The sequence below is a fragment of the Pelophylax lessonae genome, assembly GCF_965119305.1.
Source record: "Pelophylax lessonae genome assembly, chromosome: 10".
Classification (NCBI taxonomy): Eukaryota; Metazoa; Chordata; class Amphibia; order Anura; family Ranidae; genus Pelophylax; species Pelophylax lessonae.
The window spans coordinates 48,465,618-48,486,319 of NC_138777.1; the positions used below are offsets into that span (position 1 = coordinate 48,465,618).

Consider the following 20,702-nt stretch of genomic DNA (forward strand, 5'->3'; position numbering starts at 1 on the left):
CCGCGGTTCGGGCTGAGAAAAGCGGGTCTCCTAACAGCAGCGCATTTTCACTGTGGGTGATGCTGCATTATGTAAAATTATTAGAATAGTTTTTACATTTTAGAATGGGGTGTCTTAAAACTGTCCATAATTTTAAAGGGTGCCTTGAGACTGTGCAAAATTTGGGGGTGTACCTCAACTAAAAAAAGGTTGAGAAACACTGCTCTAGTAGATGATTGGAGATGCATGCTGTCACCTAGTGCAGGACGGACATCCTATTGCTATTTTACTTTATTAAATATGAGTACAGATACAATTTAAAGTGACCCTGTCTATGTCTGTGGCTATGTAGACCAAAGTGTCCCTTTAAAACCCCACCTATCAACCCAGTAATGCTCTTTTTCACAGGGTTTCTCTGATGCACCCCCGCTCTGTTGGAGCTGCTGCAAAGTACCTGTTCTTAAAGCGGAGTTCCACCCTAAAAATAAACTTTTCCCCTTTCGCTTGCTCTAAATTACCTGGAAAAACAGTTGGATAATTACAATTTTTTTTTTATACACTTACCTTGTTTTTTAAAGAAAATATACTTACCTTACTTCCTCCCTATGGGACCGCGACCCGCGCCGTCACTTCCTCCTTGCATTGATTCCTGGGAGCTGAACGTCATCGCTCCCAGGGATCAATGAGCCTGCACCGGCCCCGCTCGTCACTTCCGGTGCAGGCGCATCATTCCCTGCTAAACAGCTTCTGGGCATGCCCAGAAGCTGTGTAGGGATGACGCGCCTGTGCTGGAACTGACGAGCGGGGCCGGTGCAGGGCATTCTGGGACTGAAGAGGACACGGAAGAGGACACCCTGGCTTCAGCTGCCCACACCTGAGATGGCAGCGCTGGACAAGAAATGTTCAAGGTAAGTATTTCTTCTAAAAGGTAAGTGCAACCTGGGACAGTTCAGGCCGGAACTCCGCTTTAAAGTGGAACTTTAGTCTGAAAATGAAGTCCTGCTAGGTCACTTCAGTCTGGCCCCTTTTGCAGGTATAGCTATGTAAAACATTAAACATAAATGCCTATACGAAGGGTAAGCAAACATTTGCTCTCCAGCTGTTGCAAAACTGCAAGACCCCTAAGGCATTGCAAGGCTGACAGCCTCAAGCTTGACTCCCAGAGGCATGATGGGACTTGCAGTTTGGAAACAGCTGATGGGCCCAAATTGACCTATCCCTGGTACTGTTTAAAATCCAGTAATAAACTATCTCACCCTGCTCTGCACATGCTCAGTGGCTCTCTATTTTTAGGCACTGTGCCGAAAAATGTATTGGCCAATCTGCTGACAACGTAAGATTTACTGCCATTCAGGGCTGTGGGCTTTAGCAAAATGGCAGCCTCCAGTAAGAAGAAACAGGAACCATGCTGGAGGCAATTTACAGCATACACTAATTTTGGTAGTATTATTATTAATGTGGAATGTATGTTCCTTCCTAAAGAACATTTTTTTTTTCAAGTTGTCATGGGTAAAGTTCCGCTTTAAAAGTATAAAGCAGTGCTCAAGCCTAGCAGCCGATCTCTAGGCCCGAGCACTGCCATATGAAGGAGATCTCATTACATGCCTGCATGCGCTGTGACTCCAGCCGGCATGTTGCGGAAGCTGCAACAAAGTAGACAGGCAAGGAGCTCTCTGAAGTTGAGCATACTGTAAGGTAGCCCAGGGCAGGTTTTAAAATGAAACCTACTGTATGTATAATCAAAAAGTACCAGATTTCAGTGGACAGTTTAGGCACCAACACCTGTATACAAAAAAAAAGCGCAATTGGCCAATCCATTTAAAACAACAACCTTCTTTGCCTCTAATGCAGCCAGCTTGACTGGTGAAACTGGTCAGGCACCCCACACCAGCCTGGCAAACCCATTCCTCCTATAATACTAACTGAGACCATGTCCACTGGATCCCGGATAGATAAGTAATAACCTAATTTTATGGATGCTTGGACCTGTGACCACCTTCACCTCCATGCCTCTTACATCAGGGCTGTAGCTGGTAACTTTCTATTAACTAGCTTAATGGTGCATTATTCTGTGCTTGGTTAACAGGAGAGGCCTGCCTGAACCACCTGATGATGGATTGACCTTATTGTTTATGTAAGGAATTGCTTGCCTATATTTTCCAACCCAGTTTGGGATGAGCTTTTGGTTTCTTCTTTATCACCTGAGTGATAATAATGGACATTATTGCACAGATGGGCATATATTGGGCAGTAGGCTCTCCTTCTGTTAGGCCTGTTTCATCTTATAGAAGAGCAGTGTTCACAGCAAGCTTTGACAAAGCATTTGCAGAACAAGATTTAATTAAGCTTTTTAAAGTACCATTCATCTCTAATTTGTCAATGCTGAACACTGATGCTAATGGTAGCGCTGACTGCCACTTTAAGCAGGCAGCCAGCAGGCTTTTAACAAGCATCAAGAAGTACTGAAGCCTGCTAGCAGCTTGTTTAAAGTGGCAATTAGCACCCATCATTAGGATCTGTGTCCAACATTTACAAACTGGAGCTGAATGCCACTTTAAATGCTTCAACAAAGCTTGCTGGAAGCTCTGGAAATGCTTTGTCATAGCTTGCTGTTCACACTGCTCTTATACAATGTTCTGTGCAAATTTTATTCTAGGCGGCAGACTTTTATCTTCATATGTCCTTGCAGCATCCTAACCTACAGTACTTTTCGAGTGGTATCTGCATACAATAATGACTGGAGTAATATCTTTTTCAGCTTGACAGTTTTGAGTGTATATGGAGCATGTTATAATGCACAAGTTGAACATTGGAGAACTATATATATATATATATATATAGTGCCTTGCGAAAGTATTCGGCCCCCTTGAACTTTGCAACCTTTTGCCACATTTCAGGCTTCAAACATAAAGATATAAAACTGTAATTTTTTGTGAAGAATCAACAAGTGGGACACAATCATGAAGTGGAATGAAATTTATTGGATATTTCGAACTTTGTTAACAAATAAAAAACTGAAAAATTGGGTGTGCAAAATTATTCAGCCCCCTTAGGTTAATACTTTGTAGCGCCACCTTTTGCTGTCATTACAGTTGTAAGTCGCTTGGGGTATGTCTCTATCAGTTTTGCACATCGAGAGGCTGAATCTTTTGCCCATTCCTCCTTGCAAAACAGCTCAAGCTCGGTGAGGTTGGATGGAGAGCGTTTGTGAACAGCAGTTTTCAGTTCTTTCCACAGATTCCCGATTGGATTCAGGTCTGGACATTGACTTGGCCATTCTAACACCTGGATATGTTTATTTATGAACCATTCCATTGTAGATTTTGCTTTATGTTTTGGATCATTGTCTTGTTGGAAGACAAATCTCCGTCCCAGTCTCAGGTCTTTTGCAGACTCCATCAGGTTTTCTTCCAGAATGGTCCTGTATTTGGCTCCATCCATCTTCCCATCAATTTTAACCATCTTCCCTGTCCCTGCTGAAGAAAAGCAGACCCAAACCATGATGCTGCCACCACCATGTTTGACAGTGGGGATGGTGTGTTCAGGGTGATGAGCTGTGTTGCTTTTACGCCAAACATAACATTTTGCATTGTTGCCAAAAAGTTTGATTTTGGTTTCATCTGACCAGAGCACCTTCTTCCACATGTTTGGTGTGTCTCCCAGGTGGCTTGTGGCAAACTTTAAACTACACTTTTTATGGATATCTTTAAGAAATGGCTTTCTTCTTGCCACTCTTCCATAAAGGCCAGATTTGTGCAGTATACGACTGATTGTTGTCCTATGGACAGAGTCTCCCACCTCAGCTGTAGATCTCTGCAGTTCATCCAGAGTGATCATGGGCCTCTTGGCTGCATCTCTGATCAGTCTTCTCCTTGTATGAGCTGAAAGTTTAGAGGGACGGCCAGGTCTTCGTAGATTTGCTGTGGTCTAATACTCCTTCCATTTCAATATTATCGCTTGCACAGTGCTCCTTGGGATGTTTAAAGCTTGGGAAATCTTTTAGTATCCAAATCCGGCTTTAAACTTCTCCACAACAGTATCTCGGACCTGCCTGGTGTGTTCCTTGTTCTTCATGATGCTCTCTGCGCTTTAAACGGACCTCTGAGACTATCACAGTGCAGGTGCATTTATACGGAGACTTGATTACACACAGGTGGATTCTATTTATCATCATTAGTCATTTAGGTCAACATTGGATCATTCAGAGATCCTCACTGAACTTCTGGAGAGAGTTTGCTGCACTGAAAGTAAAGGGGCTGAATAATTTTGCATGCCCAATTTTTCAGTTTATTTGTTAACAAAGTTTGAAATATCCAATAAATTTAGTTTCACTTCATGATTGTGTCCCGCTTGTTGTTGATTCTTCACAAAAAATTACAGTTTTATATCTTTAGGTTTGAAGCCTGAAATGTGGCAAAAGGTCGCAAATTTCAAGGGGGCCGAATACTTTCGCAAGGCACTGTGTGTGTGTGTGTGTGTGTGTGTGTGTGTGTATATGTATATGTATATGTATGTATGTATATATATATATATATATATATATATATATATATATATATATATATATATATATATATATATATATATATATATATATATATATATATATATATTAGTGAGTACACCCTTCACATTTTTGTAAATATTTTATTATATATTTTCATGTGGCAACACTGAAGAAATGACATTTTGCTACAATGTAAAGTAGTGAGTGTACAGCTTGTATAACAGTGTAAATTTGCTGTCCTCTCAAAATAACTCAACACACAGCCATTAATGTCTAAACTGCTGGCAACAAAAGTGAGTACACCCCTAAGTGACAATGTCCAAATTGGGCCCAATTAGCCATTTTCCCTCCCCTGTGTCATGTGACTCATTAGTGTTAGAAGGTCTCAGGTGTGAATGGGGAGCAGGTGTATTAAATTTGGTGTTATCGCTCTCCCTCTCTTACTGGTCACTGGAAGTTCAACATGGCACCTCATGGCAAAGAACTCTAAGAGGATCTGAAAAAAAGAATTTTTGCTGTACATAGATGCCTAGGCTACAAAAAGATTGCCAAGACCCTGAAACTGAGCTGCAGCACAGTGGCCAAGACCATACAGCGGTTTAACAGGACAGGTTCCACTCAGAACAGGCCCCGCCATGGTCAACCAAAGAAGTTGACTTCATGTGCTCCGCGTCATATCCAGAGGTTGTCTTAGGGAAATAGACGTACGAGTGCTGCCAGCATTGCTGCAGAGGTTGAAGGCGTGGAGGGACAGCCTGTCAGTACTCAGACCATGTATATGTATGTGTGTGTGTGTGTGTATGTATGTGTGTGTGTGTGTGTGTGTGTGTGTGTGTGTGTATATATATATATATATATATATATATATATATATATTTATATATTTATATATATATACAGACTTGTATAAAGTACTCAAAATTTCTACTTGAGTAAAAGTACAAGTGCTCGATCAAAAAGTGACTTGAGTAGAAGTGGAAGTGCTCGAAGAAAAAGTTACTTAAGTAGAAGTACTAAAGTATTCAACATTTTTTTTACTTAAGTATTGCAAGTAGTTTTTTCAAAAAATTTGCTACTTAAGTACTAAAAGTAAAAAGTACCAGTAGTTTTGAAAAAAAAAAAATCTACTCAAGTACTGAAAGTAGAAGTAGAAGTACTGTGTTATGTAGTTATTAAAGAAAGAAGTCAAAAGTTTGAACATCATATTGTTTTTTATTATTTCAAATGATTTATTCAAATGATTAACCTGTGTTTGTTAGTAGTTTTTTGTTGATGCACTTTAAGCGCTGTAGCACCATTTATTTGTTTGTTTCATATTTTCTTTTTATTGGAAAGATTTGGTATAGCAGCTTTTATTATACACAGCCTTTATTTTTGTATGCGCTGATTTCCAAATGACATTATACACATTTTTTTGAGCTTTATGCAACCTGCCATCTACTGTTCTGGCAGTGGTAATTTTTTTTAAAAGTAACGAGTAACTATGCAGCACAAAAAAAAAATATCAGAGTAGAAGTATCAATCATCGAAAAAATGTAGTGAAGTAAAAGTAGAAGTAGGAGAAAAAAATTCTACTCTAGGAAAGTACAGATACCGCATTTCGGTACTTAAATACAGTACTTAAGTAGTTCTACTTCGTTACTATACATCTCTGTGTATATATATATATATATAACACATACACATGTGTGATCCTGAGCACAGCTGCCGCCCTGTTAGCAGTAAACCTGCTAAAGGGCAGTCGGCAAGTGGTTAAAATAATGCTTTCATTTTGACCCAAATAGGCAAGGGTCTTTATAAGTTTGACTGTTTATCCAATATGAGTATGTAATGTGTTTTTTTTTTTTTTTTTTTTTTTTTTAGGAAATTGGTGAAAATGTGCACATTTATCTGATTGGTAAGGAGGAGTCTCGTACGCACTCCATTGCGGTCTCACTACATTGTGCACAGGATGACTCTATAAGTGTAAGTGGACAGAACAGTCTGTGTCACCAGATAACAGCGGCCTGCAAGCACGGGGCCGACCTGTATGTGGTAGGGGGCTCCATCCCCAGGCGAATGTGGAAATGTAACATGGAGACCATGGATTGGGAGCGTTGCGCTCCTCTGCCTAGAGACCGTCTGCAGCACACGCTGGTGTCTGTCCCTAGCAAGGACGCTATCTACTCACTCGGTGGAAAGACGTTGCAGGACTCTCTCTCCAATGTGGTCATTTACTATCGAGTACAAGATAATGTATGGACGGAAACCAGCCAATTAGAGGTTTCTATCTCAGGTGCAGCTGGCGTAAACCTCAATGGGCTCATCTACTTATTTGGAGGTGAGGAGAACGATCTAGACTTTTTTACCAAGCCCTCACGCCTTATTCAGTGTTTTGACACCACCACTGAAAAGTGCCAAGTGAAACCGTATTTGCTGCCTTTTGCCGGACGCATGCATGCTGCCGTTCATAAGGACTTGGTGTTCATTGTAGCAGAGGGAGACTCGCTGGTCTGCTATAACCCTCTCCTGGACAGCTTTACGCGGCTCTGCCTCCCTGACGTATGGAGTTCTCGACCCTCACTTTGGAAAATCGCCAGCTGCAATGGTTGCATCTATGTGTTCCGCGATCAGTACAAGAAAGGTGACGCTAACACATTCAAACTCAATCCCGCCACGTCCGTGGTGACGGTAACAAGTGGCATTCGCTTCTTGCTTACCAACCTTCAGTTCTTGTTAGCGTGAGGCCTGTATTGGGAGAGTAAGTGTAGACCGACATGCAGGCAGTCGCTTTCGACAAGCCATGATCTTGCTAGCAGGAAGGTCATGACACCTCAGCTGTAAGAATCGCAGAGAAAACAATCGTACTAATGTTTATACATTGGTGGGACCAACAGTGTTATACAGTGGGCTTGGTGTACCATGCTGAACCAGCTTTATGTCCTCAAGCTTTTTTTTCCTTGTTACAACCAGCTAAAGTAATACATATGGTTGAGGGTGAAAGTAGAATGCCCCCTTCCCCCCAAAAAAAAAATGATGGTGTGATTTACGCCTAGCTTTAAAGGGAATGTATAGTTGGTTACATCATTTTTTAGATATATGTGTAAAAGAGATTGGTTAGATGTAAATAGTGTCATCAATGTGTGTTATAAGAAAATCCTTTGTTTCTATATATAGCTAGTAATTATACGTATATATGTACAAGGGGGCAACTATATTTGCTCATTACGTATGCAGAATTTGCTTCCTGCTTTTGCTGCTGCTTTACTGTTCCTGCTCTCACAATGTAAGTTAATGAGTCCGATGGCTCATCCAAAACCGTATGCTGCTTGAGAGGCTGATATCTTATTGAGACAGTTGGGGAGGAAAGCAGTGTGCAAATGGAGGATTTGCTGCCTCTAGTGGCCAATCTACAAACTGCAATATATTTATTACAATGATGAAAATAAGAGCAATCGTGTTAAAATGAAAAATGACCGTAAAACTGAACTCCAGGCAGACATTTTTGGCATTATTTTGAGGGTTATTCTTTGCCTTTAACCAATTTCTCAACAATTTACAATACAAGTGTTCCCCTCTAGAATCAGTCATAACAAGGGTCTCTGTCCCATTTATTTCCTTTTAGTAAAACTGGGGGCTACTATGCACAATATTCCCCTGGCCATCAGTCTTGTAACATCCCCTGAGCAGCGACATAATTATATTGCTGTGGTGGGAGGACCCGGGAGTCTCAGACTGCTGGTCTCACTCACCCACTTCCATTGCGTCTTTTGATGGACATTTAAGTAGACTCCTGGTCTATCATGCCTAATGCCTGGTATACACTACTAGTTTTTTTGCGTTCAACCCTCTGGGCTGAACGCAAAAAAACTGACTGCTCCAGTCGCAGCCACTGTAGAACGATCCAACGTTAGTAAAGCGATCTACCCCACTGAGCTGCTGTGTTCTGACACCCCGCCATACCACTCCGATCAGCGCTCTCCACCATTGGCTGTGAGCGCTGATTGGGAGCCGGTCGGCTGCTGGTTTTCCAGCATGCTCGTTCTGCAGAAGCCGGCCAAAGGCCTGGCTTCTATCGGATCGGGTGCCTTATACATGGGTTGAATATCGGCAGGTTTTTATTGTACGGGGCTAACTTAAGTCTGCTGTAAGAGATTGGCAGGCTTATCAACATACCTGCCCAGCACTCCACATTTATTCACAGGCATTGAGAACCACTGTTCCTGTTGCATGATGGGAATTGTAGTTTGTTCCAGTAACTGCAGAAGTGACATTGCCATTCTCTTAATCCCTCCTCCTAGTGCTCGGGTATAGCTCCATTTCCCTGTATTCAACTATCATGTTAAAGCTATCCTGGAGTTCAGCTTTAAAGGAAACACTGCTATAATAAATCAGCATATGTACTAATGTAAAACTATACCTTCCCTTTAAAACACAGTATAATAAAATATGATAGAGCTGACTAAATCCTTTGTATTGATGCTTTTTTAAAGGATGGGGAGTCACTTAAAATGGCTGGAGTCATGAAAGACAGTATACTGCATGGATTAGAGAAGAGGTATTATTACAGCATAATAATCTTTGTCCAATCCCCTAGTACAGTGGTCCTCAACTCCGGTCCTCAGGGCCCACTAACAGGCCAGATTTTAAGTATTACCTTGGGGAGATGCAGACTAGAGTACTGCAATCACTGAGCAGCAAAATATATTACCTGGGATGTATTTCAGTTATCTTGCAAACCTGGCCTGTTAGTGGGCCCTGTAGGCCAGGGTTGAGGACCACTGCCCTAGGGGACCCAGTGCACAAAACATTTAGTTCTGTTAACCACTTGCCGACTGCCTAACGCCGATCTACGTCGGCAGTCAGCCCCTCACAGGCAAAGTGACGTAGGGCTACGTCACTAGCTTGTGAGGGTCTAGGGAGCGAGCGCGCGCCCCCGCGTGGTCACGGACAATACCCCCCCCCCCCCCCCCCCCCCGCGCGTGTGACCAGCGGACCCGATGTCCGCCGGTCACTCGGCGATCGGCGGGGGAGAGGGAGAATGTCAGGCAGCTTGTGTAAACAAGCTGCCTGTCATTCTCCTTGCTGTAAAGACACTGATAAAACGGATCTAGTATGTAGATCCGTTGATCAGTGTCCTTACAGCTCAAGCCACAGCCAATCACAGTAGAAAGCACGCCCCTAGGGATACACACAGCCCCTCCCTTCCAAATAAAGTTAACCCCTTCACAACCAGTGTATTTTTACAGTAACAGTGCATATGTATAGCACTGATTACTGTAGAAATGTCACTGGTAACCCCAAAAGTGTCACAAATGTCAGTCAAGGGTCCGATCTGACCGCCCCAATGTCGCAGTACCGCAAAAAAAATCGCAGATCGCCGCCATTACGCGTTAAAAAAAAAACAACAAAAATGACAAAAATCTTTCCCTTTGTTAGTAAACGCGATAACTTTTGCGCAAACCAATCAAAATACGCTTTTTTACTTTTTTTTGGGGGGGAATTTCATATAAAAAAATGTGAAAAATATTGTTATTTTTGCAAAATTGACGCTCTTTTTTTGTTTATAGCGCGTGATCAAAAAATCGCACAGGTGATCAAATACCACCAAAAGAAAGCTCTGTTTGTGGGAAAAAAAAGGACGTCAAATTCGTTTAGGTACAGCGTCGCACGACCGCGCAATTGTCCGTTAAAGTCACGCAGTGCCGAATCGCAAAATACCCCCTGGTCAGGAAGGGGGTAAAATCTTCCGGGGCTTAAGTGGTTAACATTCATGCAGTGGTTCAAAAATAAAATTTCATGTATTATTCTGTCAGTGCTGTGCTATAGCACCAGCCCTATATGGAGTCTGATTTTTGGGGCTTGAAGCACAGAATTGGGCCTCTGCCCCCTCTCTACAGCTGGTTTCATACGGGCAATCTGATCAGGTCTGCCTGAAAAACTCTGGACCTTATCGGACCAGCCATTGTTCTCTATGGAGCAGGGGATGTTAGTGGACGTGTCCACTGACATCACTAGCATCCGATCCTGTCCGCAAGAAACAGAAGCATGGGGAAATACATTCCCCATCTGCCCATTGGACCGGATGACAGTCGGATGGAAATGGACAGGCAGGCTGTTTCTATCTGAACGCCCCATTGAGAAGAGTGCTGCATAGTCGAGTGCACACGGACCTGTCATCCGCCTTCTCATTGGAGAGATCCCTCACTAAGCAGTCAGATGCGCTTTATGGAGACTGTCCCGTGTGAAAGTGGCCTAAGTTGATTGTTTACTTTTCTAAATGAACAGTCAGCTCTGGCAGGGCTGTGTGATGGAGGTGTCAGCTGAGGAAAAGCTTCCACTGTGCTGGCAGATACATCACACACTGTGCTGGCAGATACATCACACACTGTGCTGGCAGATACATCACACACTGTGCTGGCAGATTCATCACACAGCCCCCCCAGCACTGATTGATTCATGTACGTTTGTGAATGAACAGTCCGAGCTTATGTAATGAAATTGACTGACCCCACCTCCTGAATTGCTTAAAGGCTGTGCTCGTCTCCTGCAGCCAGTGATGAGTGCCATTATTCAGCCCTGATTATGTATTTGTCTCCTTGATAACAGTGTAGTTGGAAAATTGTGGTGGTGGGAGGGGGACTAGCTGTCCAGTCATGCTATTCAGCAACTGAGGGGTGGATCAAAAAAGGATCAAGTGTTGCTTGTACTTGGTCCCTTATGGAATTTGACAAAGATAATACAAGATAAACTAAAGCCAGCCATATATGGATTGAAATTTGGCCAGTTGAGCAAGGACCCGCCAAATTTTAATCCGGGCTGCACGATATTGGGGAAAAAAAGTACATTGCGATATTTGGTTTTTAACTATATATATATATATATATATATATATATATATATATATATATATATAATATATATCGCGATATTTCTCCCGGACAGTCTCAGTGAGCAGAGCTCAGCTCTCCGCCAGGGTATCCGCCACACTTGTAGAACTTCTCCCGCCGGAGCTGGAGTGTAGAGGAAGCGGGCTGGGTGAAATGTCCCCAGCAGTAGTATGGTGCAGTAGTATGGTAGCAGCCTTTGTCTCCCGGTGCTCCTCCGCCATGCTCCGGACATCTCTCCCCCCTCTCCTGCTGCTTTGCACTGTAGCGCTCTGCAGCCTCTCCGCCGCCATGCAATCCAGCCCTCCCAGCTCTGCCTCTAGTCTCCAGCCGACCATTACTCCGCCCATTGTCTCTCCATTGAATCTATTTACAATACATTACAGCCTGATCCCGCCCCCGATGCAGCCAGGAGAGACAATGGGCGGAGCAGGGCGGAGTAATGGTCGGCTGGAGATTGGAGGCAGAGCTGGAAGGGCTGGATTGCGAGGGGCCGAGTTCCGATCACAGCCGAAAGCAAAACGGGTGTGTCGGCTGCCAGCACTGCGAGTCCTCCTCCTCCCCCCGAGTCCCGACTTCTCCCTGCCTATGCTAAATATCGCGTCTTCGGCGATATGAATATCGCCCACGCCCGCAGAACGATAGTCGATATCATATCGACTATCGTTCAGCCCTAATGTACGTGCAGGCTGGTTGTACTGAAGTTGATCAATCTATTGACTTCAGTACAATCATTCAATTCGTTCAATCACTGCCAGCGGCTATAGCAGCTAGGATTGTTCATTGTATTCTGAAGGTAGGGAAACCTCCCACTGTCAGAATACAAAAGCTCAGCGGGAGGGATTCCTCCATCAACACTGAATGTGTTGGTGGCGGAATCAAGCAATATTCTTTTCTGCAACCACAGTATTGCCCAATGTATGTGCTGCTTTAATTGTTAAAATCTGAACTGTAGCCATCTAACAATGCCATGTCATGAGCTGGACTGCTTTGGTTTGAATAACTCCTCAGGTTAGTTATTTTTACCTTCAACTGTGTATTCTGTTGTAAGTCTGTAAAGAATTGACTTCTGTCAATTTGGCTGCAGATTGATAATACAGACCTTAGTTTTGAAGGAAGGATTGAGATTGATATTCCACGTCCACTCACTGCATGCTATTGTATTGAGAGATGGGGTGGTTGCCCTGTCCTATCTCCTAGAAACTGGTGCACACTGTGGCCACCAGCTTTCAATAGCGGTAACAGCAAGTGATTTCACATTTAAAGGTTTCAAACACTTTTCGCAACATAATTGGGAACAGAGGCGTAACTAGAACCTTCAGGGCCCCAGTGCAAGAAACCATGAAGGGCCCCCCAGACCCCTGCCCGGGGCCCTTTCTTTCAAGCCTGGGGCTATTCCCACTGATTCTGGGGCCCTTTACTCTCGTTGCGGGGCCCTGTATTATGGTCCTGCAGCGGGACCCTTTCACAAGTTCTGCAGTGGGCCCCCTTCCTGCCATCTTGGGGCCTCCCCATGGTGGTGGAATGCCAGGGCCCGGTTGCAAGTGTGACCTTTGCGATCCTGGAAGTTCACCCACTGGTGTCCGTAGTTTTTATTTTTTGGTATTTTATTTGTATTATTTTTTTATAATTTTTTTAATTTTGTTTACAATGTCACTGACTATGTCCACTCAGAAAAGGAAGGAGCTGGTAAATTACATATTTACCGACCCCCTTCCTGGTTCTCTATTGTGACACATCCCCTGCGGGGGGGGGGGGGTGACCAGCGGAGCACATAGGTGCCCAGAGACAGCAGAACACAAGTGAACTGGATAGGAGGAGTTGCGGGGGCAGCGTACAGAGGAACCAATCTCCTCCATTTTCCTTCTGCAGCTACAGGAGGAAAAAGGACAGTGATTTCTCTACATGCTGCCCCCGCCACCCCTCCTATCCAGGTGTACAGGGGAGCCGCACAGGCCCCCTGCAGCATGGGGCCCGGTTGCAATTGCAACCCCTGCACCCCCTGTAGTTACACCCCTGATTGGGAATAAGAAATGTAACATTACTGTTTTGGCTACAGATCATTTTAAACTTTACTTAAAAATAAACCAGACTTCAAAAACTCCCAAAAAGAGTGTTTTTTTTCCATTTTCAAACAACGTTGAAATTTCTAAAAAATTATAAATAATAATAATAAAACATAATAAATAATTAAAACGGGGATTTGAGGGTCCTTTTTGCCTTTTAGTAGACCTGAAACACCAACTATTGCCAAAACTTTTATGTTTGTTTGTTTTGTTTTTTTGGAAGGGTTAAAATCCTTGTCATTTTTTTAAATGCCCAAGGGTACTTTCATACGGCTCCATAGCAAAATCATATTAAAAACGCATATGCGTTTTTGCTTCAATTTTGCTGTGTTTCAGGTGCTTTTCCAGTGCATTTCTGGAGCGTTTTTTGGTTCCTTGCACCTGTGAAAAATGGGCATGTGGTTCAGAAACGCACTAAAAAGCCAAGACTGTGGTGTGATTTTAATGCATTTTCAATTCATTTTAGTAGGAAGCTGCATTTTTGGTGCGGTTTTCAAAACCATCAGGCCGCTTGCCCCGGGACTTGGAAGCAAGTGGAGATCACCCGAGTGGCAGTGTCCCCCAGTGTACAGCTTGTACAACCGTGTAAATTTGCTGTCCCCTCAAAATAACTCAACACACAGCCATTCATGTCTAAACCACTGGCCACAAAAGTGAGTACACCCTAAGTGAAAATGTCCAGCTTGGGCCCAAAGTGTCAATATTTTGTGTGGCCACCATTATTTTCCAGCACTGCCTTAACCCTCTTGGGCATGGAGTTCACCAGAGTTTAACAGGTTGCCACTGGAGTCCTCTTCCACTCCTCCATGACAACATCACAAAGCTGGTGGAGGTTAGAGACCGTGCACTCCTCCACCTTCCGTTTGAGGATGCCCCACAGAGGCTCAATAGGGTTTGGTCTAGAGACATGCTTTGTCAGTCCATCACATTTACCCTCAGCTTCTTTAGCAAGGCAGTGGTCATCTTGGAGGTGTGTTTGGGGTTGTTATGTTGGAATACTGCCCTGTGGCCCAGTCTCCGAAGGAAGGGGATAATGCTCTGCTTCAGTATGTCACAGTACATGTTTGCATTCGTGGTTCCCTTAACCACTTGCCGACCGCCGCACGACTATCTACGTCGGCGGTCAGCCCCTCACAGGCAAACTAACGTAGGGCTACGTTGCTTGCTTGTGAGGGTCTAGGGAGCGAGCGCGCGCCCCCGGAGGCGCGCTCCCGCGTGGTCACGGACCCCCCCCCCCGCGCGTGTGACCAGCGGACCCGATGTCCGCCGGCCACTCGGCGATCGGCGGGGGAGACGGAGAATGTCAGGCAGCTTGTGTAAACAAGCTGCCTGTCATTCTCCTCGCTGTAAAGACACTGATCACATGGATCTACTATGTAGATCCGTTGATCAGTGTCCTTACAGCTCAAGCCACAGCCAATCACAGTAGAAAGCACGCCCCTAGGGACACACACAGCCCCTCCCTCCCAAATAAAGTTAACCCCTTCACTACCAGTGTATTTTTACAGTAACAGTGCATATATATAGCACTGATTACTGTAGAAATGTCACTGGTAACCCCAAAAGTGTCAAAAATGTCAGTCAAGGGTCCGATCTGTCCGCCGCAATGTCGCAGTACCGCAAAAAAAATCGCAGATCGCCGCCATTACGCGTTAAAAAAAAAACAACAAAAATGACAAATCTTTCCCTTTGTTAGTAAACGCGATAACTTTTGCGCAAACCAATCAAAATACGCTTTTTGCGGTTTTTTTTTTACCAAACATAGGTAGCATAAAACAAATTGGCCGAAAATGTTAAAAAATTTTGATCTTTACATTTTTTTTGGGGGGAATTTCATATAAAAAAAATGTGAAAAATATTGCTATTTTTGCAAAATTGACGCTCTTTTTTTGTTTATAGCGCGTGATCAAAAAATCGCACAGGTGATCAAATACCACTAAAAGAAAGCTCTGTTTGTGGGAAAAAAAGGATGTCAAATTCGTTTAGGTACAGCGTCGCACGACCGCGCAATTGTCCGTTAAAGTCACGCAGTGCCGAATCGCAAAATACCCCCTGGTCGGAATGGGGGTAAAATCTTCCGGTGCTTAAGTGGTTAATGAACTGTAGCTCCCCAGTGCCGACAGCACTCATGCAGCCCCAGACCATGACACTACCACCACTATGCTTGACTGTAGGCGAGACACACTTGTCTTTGTACTCCTCACCCGGTTGCTGCCACACACCCTTGACACCATCTGAACTGAATAGGTTTATCTTGGTCTCATCAGACCACAGGACATGGCTTCAGTCTGATTGTCTTCAGCAAACTGTTTGCAGGCTTTCTTGTGCATCATCTTTAGAAGAGGCTTCCTTCTGGGACGACAGCAATGCAGACCAATTTGATGCAGTGTATGGTCTGAGCACTGACAGGCTGACCCCCCCCCCCCCCACCCCTTCAACCTCTGCAGCAATGCTGGCAGCACTCATACGTCTATTTCCCAAAGACAACCTCTGGATATGACGTTGAGCATGTGCACTCACCTTCTTTGGTCCACCATGGTGAGGCCTGTTCTGAGTGGAACCTGTCCTGTTAAACCATTGTATGGTCTTGGCCACCGTGCTGCAGCTCAGTTTCAGGGTTTTGGCAATCTTCTTATAGCCTAGGCTATCTTTATGTACAGCAACAGGTTTTTTTTTTTTTTTCAGAGCCTCAGAGATTTCTTTGCCATGAGGCGCCATGTTGAACTGCCAGTAACCAATATGAGAGTGAGAGCGATAACACCAAATTTAACACACCTGAGACCTTGTAACATTAACGAGTCACATGCCACCAGGGAGGGACAATGGCTAAATGTGTCCAATTTGGACATTTTGACTTGGGGGTGTATTAACTTTTGTTGCCAGCAGTTTAGACATTAATGGCTGTGTGTTGTTATTTTGAGGGGACATCAAATTTACACTGTTATACAAGCTGTACACTCACTACTTTACATTGTAGCAAAGTTTAATTTCTTTAGTGTTGTCATATGAAAAGGTATAATAAAATATTTACAAAAATGTGAGGGTGTACTCACTTTTGTGAGATACTGTATATACCATACCTGGCCGGTGCTCCTGGAAGCTGTAAATCACTGAATCAGACAATGCTTCTCTAATGATCTTCAATTGCTTCCAGGTGCTGTGCCAAGAGGCCAGCCTGATGCATTGTGAACACAGGTCGTCAGCCACTCAACACATTATATCTATACCATGCCTGGAATTCATCTGTAGGGTAAAAGACAGTCAATAACCAGGCAAATGAGCTCCTCAATAAGAAACAGGGGCAAGTTGATTGAGCTGGTAACACAGGTACATAGAGCTTACATCCAAAGTTTCAGAAGGATGTTAAAGTAGCTGATTTAACCCATTAGCATTCTTTAAAACTGAAATATCAGTTTTTTGTAAAAGTGACCCTTCCACCTCGCCATGATTGAGAATTCCTCTAGTCTAATGATAGTACACATGATCAGAAAAATCAGGCAAGAAATACCAAAAATACCAAAAGCAATCGTCCAAAAATCTGATCGTTAGCACACTTTAGTACAGCTTTCGAGAGCTGATCACAACAGTTCATCCGAAATTATCCAAAGGGACAAACAGGAAAATTTTTCTTGTACGATACCAGAAGGTACAATTTTCGTTTAATCAGTACAGTATCCGTGCGTAAAAAATCAGAAGACCAAGACCACGCATGCTCAGAAACAACTGAATACATTACAATACAACACATTACATCACTTCCGAAGGTGTTTTCTGTTGTTCGAGAATTTTTGTAACCTCTTCATTATTGATATAAGGTGCATGCCAAAAAAAAAACCAGGCAATTATTCGTCCGATATACACTTAAGGACCAGGCCTTTTCAGCCACTTTTTGTTTACAAGTAAAAATCATAATTTTTTTGCTAGAAAATTACTTATTATCCCCAAACATGATAGATTTTTACCAGTTTAGAGTTAAAGAGTAGGTATAGCGCTATAATTATTGCTCTCGCTCTAACGCTCACGGCAATACCTCACATGTGTGGTGCAAAGACCATTTACATATGTGGGCCTGACCTACGCGACCTGGTGCTCAACTTATGTAGGCGTTCACTTCTGCATGAGAGCACAGAGGGATGGGGGTACTTGGAATTTTTTTTATTTCTTATTCATTTAATTTTTTTTTGTGTTCTTCATTTTTTTTTTTTTAAATCACTTTTATTCCTATTACAAGCAAAGTTAACATCCCTTGTAATAGAAATAAAGGATGACGGATGCTCTTTTTAGAGAGATATGGGGTTTATAAAACCTTTGAAAGCAAAAAGATTAAAAAAAAAAAGATGTTCTGCTTTAAAAAAAAAAAAAAATTGTTTACTTCTGCCCTAGACCGGAAGTGACGTCATGCTGTCGCTCCAGTCCTCCTAGATCATAGAGGTGGGGAGAGATGAGCTGATCTTTCCTCACATCTGTGACCAGCCGCATTAACTGTCAGATAGTTTCCCAAGCTTGACGGTAAGCCCAAAGGAATACCGGCAAGCGGCGGTAGACGACCCCTCCCTCTACTTCTAAAAGCGATCCAGTGGCTAATTAGCCACTTGGATCACTTTCATGAGAAACAGAGTTGTGGGCTAAAAAACAAAATTTAAAAAATAGTGGAGTTATGACTACTGGCTTCAGCCATAACCCCTGTAAACCACTTTAAAGCTGCAATGTATATTTACATATTGCAGTCAGCAAGTGGATATTCTCACTGTATGTACGAGGGTTAAGGAACGTTCCAAACAGATATGTTGTCAAATAATTTACCACGTTTTTCAGTACAGGCAAACTGCTTACACATTAGTGCAGCCTTTCTCAACACAGAGGAACCATTGAAATAATTTCAGGTCTCAGGGAACCCCTGCTGAAAATGACTATATCTACAACTCATGAATCATTAGTGGGATGAATGTTCCTTACATTTGTGGTGATTTGTAAGAATTCCCCCTTATAGATAGCTAAAAAGATCATTGGTGTCACTAGGAACTTATCTGAGAGGCATAAATTGCTCATTGCTAAAGAAACCTCTACCAACCTCTGGGGGAACCCTGCATTAGAGCCTGTCCACCAATGTATTGCATTGCAGTGTGTTGGGGGAAAAATCTGCATGGTGTGCTATAATCACAGCTCTGATGGGATTGAGCCCTAAGATTTTTGTAGGTTAATAATCATTTGGTAACATTCTGAATGGCACTGCAGTGCATCCTGCCAACGGGCGTGAGTTTCAGCACAGCGTGTGACAATGACAATGCACAAGCGTGTGTTTAGGCGTGCTGCCAAAATTGCTACATGCACCAAATTTGTGTTATGCAGCCCGTTCAAATGAAATGCGTTTGGCCTTAAGGCTCCATTCACATCTAGGAGCTCTGGATCGCAGGCGAAATCACCCCGTTCCCAAATCTCGGGATGCGCTTACGATCCCCGTCATTTCCAACGGCACCCAATTGCGGTGTGATTTTGCATTCATTGACGTTCAATATAATCGGGTAAAAAGAATCGTGGGATGCCTGTCGCTACTTCTTTTGAGATTGTTTGTCCAACGATTGTTTGTGTGATTCTACCATGATTCGTCAAGCGGCAAAATCGCACCGTGATTGGGGTGCCATTGGAAAAGATGGGGATCACAAGGGCATCCCGCAATTTGCGGTGATTCGGAATCGCGGGCAATGTGATCATAGAGATCAAGTCATAAGAGCTGTGAAAATGTGGAATAGACTCCCTCAAAAGCTGGTTGTGACCAGCTCTGTAGATTGCTTTAAAAAAAGGCCTGGATTCTTTCCTAAATGTACATAATATAAATGGGTACTGATATTTATAGGTACAGTTGATCCAGAGAATATCCGATTGCCTCCTGGGGTATTAGAAAGACATTTTTTAATCCCCCGCTTGAGAAAATTGGATCATGCTTTGCTGTGGTTTTTTTTTTTTCTTTTTTTGCCTTCCTCTGGATCAACTGTGGGTATAGGATCGTGTATATGGAGGTTTTCTATTTGAGTGGTTGGTTGAACTGGATGGACTTTTTTTAACCAGATTATCTATGTAACTATGCACTCTCTCAGCTACACATCATTGCTCTGAACCAGCTTGTGTGTCCGTGGCTGCGCAATGTGTAATGGAGCGCACGTGACAACGTGACAACAACGTGAAAGCACAACTAGGAGACATAACAGGGAGTGCCTGAGCAAATCCTTTCATGGCAGGATGGCCAGGTACAATTTTTTTTTAAATAAAGCCGCAGATTTAAAAATATTAAAACAAACTTTTAAATTCCATTGCCATATATGATTTTAGTGATCAGGTTTGCAAATACTTTAACCACGTCCAGCCCAAGGATGTCATATGACATCCTGGACTTTGAATGGAGATATGTGAATGACGCCTCCAGCTGCAGGCATCATTCAGATATCCTCATTTTCAGCCAGCGATTCCCTGCACTTCAAGGGCACTGAACTGTGTAGCTATCTATAAGGGGGAATTCTTCCCAATCACCACAAATGTAAGGAACATTCTTCTTACTATTGTACTGTATCATGAGCTGTAGATATAGTGATTTTTAGCAGGGGTTCCCTGAGACCAGAAAGTGGTTTACAGGGGTTATGGCTGAAGCTAGTAGCCATAACCCCGGTAATTTTGAAAGTGATCCAAGCGGCTAATTAGCCACTAGATTGCTTTTAGAAGCAGAGGGAGGGGTCACCTACTGCCGCTTGCTGGTGTTTCTGGGGCTTACTGTTCTTACTGGCAAGCCTGGGAAACGATCTGACAGTTAGTGCAGCTGGTCACAGAGGTGAGGAGAGACCAGCTCATCTCTCCCCACCTCTATGATCTAGGACAGTGGTCCTCAACTCCAGTCCTCGGGGGAAAACTAACAGGCCAGGGTTGCAAGATAACCAAATTACATCACAGGTGATCTCATTTGCTGCTCAGTAATTGCAGTATTCTAGTCTGCATCTCCCCAAGGTACTACTTGAAATCTGGCCTGTTAGTGGGCCCCGAGGACCGGAGTTGAGGACCACTGATCTAGGAGGACTGGAGCGACAGCATGACGTTGATTCCGATCTAGGGCAGAAGTAAACAATTTTTTTTTTTTTTAAAGCAGAAAATCTAATTTTTTTGATCTTTTGCTTTCAAAAGGTAGAGGAGAGAATTTGGAGTCTTATAAACCTCATATCTCTCCATAAAGAGGACCTGTCATCCGTTATTTCTATTACAAGGGATGTTTACATTTCTTGTAATAAGAACAAAAGTAAT

The 20,702-nt window shown here is 43.3% G+C and overlaps 1 protein-coding gene across 1 annotated transcript in view; it reads left to right on the plus strand.

Annotated features, from left to right (window-relative positions):
- Positions 1–8,389, plus strand: part of KBTBD4 (kelch repeat and BTB domain containing 4) — a 20,721-nt gene extending 12,332 nt beyond the window's left edge. Inside the window, exon 4 of the mRNA XM_082271148.1 lies at positions 6,350–8,389. Coding sequence (XP_082127274.1) covers positions 6,350–7,210 — 861 coding nt within the window. The 3' untranslated portion in view covers positions 7,211–8,389. The remainder of the gene's footprint in view (positions 1–6,349) is intronic.
- The last annotated feature ends 12,313 nt before the right edge of the window (positions 8,390–20,702 follow it).